The sequence below is a fragment of the Carassius gibelio genome, chromosome A14, assembly GCF_023724105.1.
Source record: "Carassius gibelio isolate Cgi1373 ecotype wild population from Czech Republic chromosome A14, carGib1.2-hapl.c, whole genome shotgun sequence".
Lineage (NCBI taxonomy): Eukaryota > Metazoa > Chordata > Actinopteri > Cypriniformes > Cyprinidae > Carassius > Carassius gibelio.
The window spans coordinates 18,736,254-18,743,022 of NC_068384.1; the positions used below are offsets into that span (position 1 = coordinate 18,736,254).

A 6,769-nucleotide genomic window follows, 5' to 3' on the forward strand; every position below is an offset into this window, starting at 1 on the left:
TCCTAGAGTTTCCCATATAATATATAAATAGAACTGCAGATTAGGCTATTTATCTGTTACACGATCACATGTTAATAAATTAAACGTGTAGCCTATAAGTGATGCAGGTTTACTTATCTAGTGGGACAAAATAAAAAAAAACCTAAAAAACAAAATCACCCTTACTAAAATAACCTATGAACCCCATCACCATGACCATATTGACCATATCATGGGAATGATGATTGTCATTTCATGGGAATGATGAAATTATGCATGGCATATTGACAACATGCAGGACATTACATTATATATTTTTCACTTGTGCTGCAAGGACAACTAACTGGAAACATGGGACAGTAAATAGTAAACCAAACGAGGAGTAACAAGCTAGGAGAGCAACAAGGGACAGGTGAATGAAAAATAAACACATGGGAAAACTGGGTCAGCTGAAAATGAGCAAACAAAAGGTGAACACAATGAAACAAAGACCAAATGGAATCTGGCAATGTGCACCTCATGCAGAAATAAAAAAAATGTACAAGAAGGAAAGTTGTCTTCCTGCAGGGTTTATTTCCTGCAAATGACAAATAACTTAAAAAAAAATGAAAAATAAACAAATAAACCAACAGGTTTTGGATTCAAAAATAATGTAAAGACAGTAAAAGTCTGATATTTTGCAGTTTTATTTTTGTTTAATTAGATACAAGTACAACTACTTTTTATATAATAGCTGTTGGCAGCAATAAAACAAACAAACAATACATATAAATAAATAAATAAATAAATAGTATTACTAGTTGTAGTGGGTAAGAATATTATAGGCAGTAAACAACCATTACTCACCATTTCAAAATTATAAATGTATGCAAACATCCAAGACATTTCAACATTCAAGAGGTGAGTATACTTTTTTACCATAGATATAAATAATATGTCAATCCAGCTTGTAAACCCATTACCCTTTTATAAATGTTTTACCCTTTTGATAACACAATGCTTGACATTCTCAGCACTGAATCGCAAATGCAAAGCAAATGGTAAACATGCACTACTGATTTTTATCCTTTCCACTGGCAAGGAAACCCTTGGTTTTCAAGACTTCACAATTAAATGATTAAAGAAAATAGTTAATTTCTGTCTTTTTTCTTGGCCCAAACCACAAACTGCCTAGAATAACATGCTTTGCCCTCAGATTAGGGAGGAGCTTGTTGATTGTGACTTGATCTGGCCAGATGTGAAAAGATTTTAAAACTGAAACACATTCAACCTTCCATGACAGTGGAATATTCATCAATTTTGGGTCATTTTGTGCACCGAAAGATTTGTAAATAGTGCCACCAAATATGTTTTCAACATTTTGTGAGTTGCACTTTGTCCTTGACCATTTGTCATCTGGTCTTTAAAACTGTCACAGTGAAAGGATTTCATGAACTTGTATAAATTATCTGGAACAACATTGGTTGAATCAGGACAGTGGAGACTGATAAGATCAAACAAGTCACTCGAAGCCAGTTTGGATGTCTGAGGCTGTCAAGTATGCAGTATAGGGATTCTTCATTAGTGTTTTTGGCATTTGAATATATTTTTTCCACGCTGATACAACACTCTTTCTCATATGCTTCCCTCACAAACGGCACTGTGGTTTCTGCAATCTAAGTATTGCACTAATTGAGACATAAGAAGTGTGTGCTTTAAAATAAGTATAAGACTAGATAGACTACACAATTATTAAACTGTATCTCACATGAGTCTCTGGAAAGTTCTTCAAAAATCTTTTTAAATCATTACCCTCCTCATCAGCAGAAAAGCTTTCCTGTCAGAAATGGTGCATTTATTTCACATTAAAACAGAATTTATGAACACAAATATTTACAAATGTATGCATAAAATAGCATGTTTTTTTAGACACCATTTGGGTTAGTTTTAAGTACTTTTCACTTTTTAACTTTTAAATTAGCTGAAAAAGGAACATCTGCACATGACAATTTATAAGCACAATTTTAAGAAGATTAACTTTTGAAAAACAAAACCGTATTCTCACATGAGCATATCAGGAGAGTTCTAGATTTTCTGACATCATCACCACAATCATCACTGAAAAATGTTTTCTTGTAAGTATGAAATAATACACATACAGGGACATGACATGGCTTCTTGACTGCATATGGACATGAAAATTTATAACCGAAAATTATTTTAGGCCAAACCTGGATTACTTAAATTATATCTAGAATAAGCCATGACTTCAGGCACAGTAAGATTTTTACACGAGACAAGCAAAACTCTTTACTTCCATTTACATGCAATTTTCACCATTCTGATTGTTCACTAAGAATTATCTTATCTTTTTTTTTTGCCTTAAGAAAGAGCAGACTTCTGGCTTATTTGATTAATGTATGTGGATATGTAATTCTCTCTCTCTCTCTCTCTCTCTCTCTCTCTCTCTCTCTCTCTCTCTCTCTCTCTCTCTCACACACACACACACACAATATCTTGAAACATTTTTTATTCCCATTCACCGCCGTGCATAGAGCCTATTGGGCTCCACTTCGCTCTGCTCTGACAGTTATAAATTGTGAAACTGAGCTGCATATTGAAAATGAGCTGAAAGTATTGAAGGAAAACTGTAGGAAAGAGTGATCAATTTTTTTTTTTTTTTTTTTTTTTTTTTTACGTTTTACGCATTTCAATTCCATCAAGTTGAATTATTTCGTATTTTCGTTATGAATGTTACGTTTCAATTATCAAGGCGGGGTTGGCCTCAACGTCACAACTCGACGTAGCCTAATTAATATTTATCAGTCGTGGTCGTCAGATTTGGCGGTAATTTCGTTGATGTGAGTTGAGTTTTCTGCTGTGGCATGGAGTCAAAACTGGACCCGTACTTAGATCTTATACAAAGAATGATAAATGATGGACGCACGGACGAGCAAGTGTCAGATTTTCTTCGATTTGAATGTGGCATTTCAAGGGGCGCATCAAAAGCTAACATACGCCGCTTTTGTGCTGAACGGGGGTTAAAGAGAATCCGTGTACAGGATTCCCAACTAGAGGTAGATGTTGCAAAGGCAATTACTGAGGTAAGCAACATAAAACAAAATGTAGTATGCTGTTACTTATGGCTTTGCATTTTCATAATCATGAACCAAAACGACCAGCTACAAGTAGACTGTATACCTGACACTAATTATAATTTGCTTTTTTTATATTTACAAGTTGCATATCAATGATAGATAGCACGTATGTGTATTATTATTATTATTATTATTCGTTTAAAAAAAGAAAAGTTGAAGCAGCACCACAACCCTTACGAAAAATAACCATGGTTTTATTATAGTAAAACCGTAGTAACCCATGGTTTTTTGGCATGTTGACTACCATTTGTATAACCACAGATTTACTACAAATACCATGGTTAAACTATGGTTAATTTAGCAAAACCATGGTCAATTTTTGGTTACCATGGTTTAACTATAGTAACCATGGATTTTTGGTTTTATTTGTAGTAAAACCATGGTTAATTTTCATAACTATCAAGTATGCGTGTAAACTCCGAATTCCTATTGGCTGAAGAGCAAAAGCCTATGTGTCTACATTTTGAGCCTTTCTCTGTGTAATTTTTACCACTATTCGTTTTAGTGGGATAAATTTGTGATCTGCAAGTTAATTATTTTTAACATTTAGACTGGACCAACCTATGGAAGGAAAATGATGACTGGGTACCTGGTTTCAAAAGGAGTTAAAGCGTCAGAAGGCAGAGTGGGACAATTGCTTCGAAGCATTAATCAGCCCTATCATATAGCTCGATACAATGTAGGTGTTGTAATATTATATTTTATATATGTGTATTATATTTGTATTCTGGCAAAATGTGTTGTCTACTATTTAAGTTGGTTTAAAGGAACACTCCACCGTTTTTTGAAATAGGGCTTATTCACCGTCTTTCCTACATTTAGACAGGTGGGCAAACGCATTTTTGTCAAAGTGTATGCGAACTGTCGTGGAGCAAAGGCAAATTTTGCAGAACTTCAACGACTAGTTATGATTCTCAACCCTTTTGCTTTTTGCCTCCAAGAAACTCATTTGTCACCAGACAGTCCTTTGTCTTTGAAAAAGTTTGTTAGCTTTAATGCATATGGTCCAAACATACATCAACCTTTTGGTGGCTCAACTATATTAGTTCAATTTTAAATCAAGACATGATCAAGTTGTCTTTACTAGGTGTAGACTGGGGCATTCAAGACTTACCCATGGGTTTTTATTAATAGGCGAAGTTCCTCCTTTATGTCTTTCATGTAAAGTTCCTTTGACTATTAAGCATATTTTGTTGAATTGTAATTTTTATGATGTTGCTAGAAAACGCTTTTATTCAGAAACAGTAAAAGAAATGGACATGCACTGAGACAAAAATACATTTGCCCACCTGTCTAAATGTAGGAAAGAAGGTGAAAAAGCCCTATTTCAAAAAAAGGTGGAGTGTTCCTTTAAATGGCATGCATTAAGGCGACTACAAAAAGAATTCTAACATTAATGTAAAATTGTAACAGAGAAATCCTGTAAAATTGTGTTGATGTTACATGATATTTTTAGTGTAGGGAATACATATTCATCACTGTCTCTGTAATTTCTTTTCTGTTTTTTACATGTGCATGTAATATTTTGACTACAAAGGGATGTCGGAACATAAATCCAGTGCCTTACAGCGCTGACTACATGGGTCACAAATTACACATAGACCAAAATGAGAAGATGGTCATGTTTGGTGTGACACATGTAGCAGCTATAGATGGATTCTCCAGTAAAATTGTTGGACATTCCACTATGCCAGTAAAAAACAACTTGGTCATATATCAAGATGTTTACAGGTAACTTGAAATTTTCTTGTCTGTGTATTTTTTATTTTTTTGGGGTAGTTTGATATGCTTCCATAAATTTACGATAATCTGGGCTGGATTTCCCGATAAAGCTGGATTTCCCAAAAGCACGTTTGAATTTAGCATTGATGCACTGAACGTTCAAATCAAATTGGTAATGTATGCATAAAAAGAGTTCAAATCAACCCTGTTTCAGGGGTGGAGGGGGAACAAATTGAAACTGAGGGGGCATAAATCAGATTTGTGGGGGCAATGCCACATTTTGGCCCTTGTGTCGGGCCAACAAGATCTAAAAGCTGCTGAATTTGCTGCTGTGCAGGCAGTTTTATTTTTTAATTGCTGCTTCTGACATAGTAGCCAGTGGACTAAAGTTTTTACGACTGAAACGGAGCACATACACTAAATGGCTCTGCAGAAGGTGCCATCTTTGATTTGGCACAACTATTCTCTGTATCTCTGCCATAGCTTGCCTTTAAATAGACTCCTAAGCCTTTACTGCCTAATGGTTTGCCAGCTGATGAAGTATGGACCTTTTAGATATTTAATTAAAAAGATAACAACCATCAGTGTAATTACAATTGTATTCTTTGCATGAACAAAATTAATTTAGCCTAATTGATCACTAGTTTTATTACAATTTCAGAATTATATTCATATAGGCAGAGATGTAAAGAGGCTTTTTGCAGTGGTGGCCATTAGCAGACTGGCACTTTCAACAGTGATAAGGTATAGATAGCTAAGAGTGGTCCAGACCAACCTTACAAACGAATGTCTTACAGAAGGTATACTTAACTAAGAACTTTTCACGAATCACGTATTAACATTAAAGTACAACTTAAGGACAAGGTATAGTTTAAGAAATCCAGCCCTGTAATGAAGCCCGTCTTAACTATGCATATATTATTGTATAAAAGGAAATTGCAGATTGTAGTCCAGAAACAGGCCATAATCATATTCATCCAAAACTTTTGGGAAAAAATAGGAAGTTAATGAAATAAAATTTAAGTTCAATAATAAATCCCAGTTGTTTGTTTTGTTGGTAGAGGACGTAATGGATAAAGATCATAAACTTAAGTTAATTCTCGTAAACTTGATTAAACTGTTATCTGAGCATTTGCCCTGAAAAATGTATCATATTCAAACATATTGATTAATGTGTATTTTGTGCATAGTGTACCATCTAACCTATATGAATATGCCTTTGTTGTCTTGCAGAAGTGCTGTGTTAGAATATGGCATTTGGGACCAGGTCAGGGTGGATCATGGCAAGGAGTTTTTCTTGACACTTTTCATGCAGGAGAAACTGGCAGACCACCGGTACAACACAGAAAGGCAGCCATATCGGCAAACATCCTCAACTAAAGTTAGTGTGTGAATGCTCCACATTTTAGGTTGCAAAAACTATGTTGTTATTTTTATAGTAAAAAGATGATTTAAGAAGAAGATCATATAACTTCTTTTTTTTATTTTTTAACTTGTTACAAATCATTTTTCATTTGGAATTGTTAGGGTTGCTGGGAGAAAAAGGGACCCAAGAGCAGATTCGCAGTTTGCCAAAATTTATTGAACAAAAACAGGCAATAGTCCAAAAAGACAGTAGTCCAAAACAAAGGCAATAATCCAAAACAAACGCTGACAATCAGCAACCAGGGAAGGAATCCAAAACTGGACTGTGTACGGGACTGGGTACACCAAAAAGACAAAAAACAAGATTAAATGAACAAACAGGGCATGACAACTAGGCACAACTTGAGCACAATAGTTTTAAGGACAGTAGTGAAACGGATGGTAGCCAAGACACACTGACAGAGAAGCACAGAAAGAGAGAAGCATAAGTATAGAAGAAAATCAATGTGAAATTGAGAGACAGGTGTGTGTGTGTGTGTGAGCTGGAACACTAATTAGGATGAGGT

The 6,769-nt window shown here is 34.9% G+C and overlaps 1 protein-coding gene across 1 annotated transcript; it reads left to right on the forward strand.

Moving 5' to 3' along the window:
* The first annotated feature begins 2,755 nt into the window (after positions 1-2,755).
* Positions 2,756-6,288, forward strand: LOC128026982 (uncharacterized). Its single transcript, XM_052614304.1, has 4 exons — positions 2,756-3,062; positions 3,667-3,795; positions 4,654-4,847; positions 6,072-6,288. Exons 1-4 carry the CDS (start codon positions 2,844-2,846, stop codon positions 6,229-6,231), a joined length of 702 nt encoding a protein of 233 aa, XP_052470264.1. The 5' UTR covers positions 2,756-2,843; the 3' UTR covers positions 6,232-6,288.
* Positions 6,289-6,769: the final 481 nt, after the last annotated feature.

Bases quoted from the DNA above. Each gene is read 5' to 3' on its own strand.
- LOC128026982 (XM_052614304.1), top strand. From the start codon at position 2,844: ATGGAGTCAAAACTGGACCCGTACTTAGATCTTATACAAAGAATGATA. The intron at 3,796-4,653 runs GTAGGTGTTGTA...TTGACTACAAAG, and splicing joins ATCATATAGCTCGATACAAT to GGATGTCGGAACATAAATCC. The intron at 4,848-6,071 runs GTAACTTGAAAT...GTTGTCTTGCAG, and splicing joins ATATATCAAGATGTTTACAG to AAGTGCTGTGTTAGAATATG.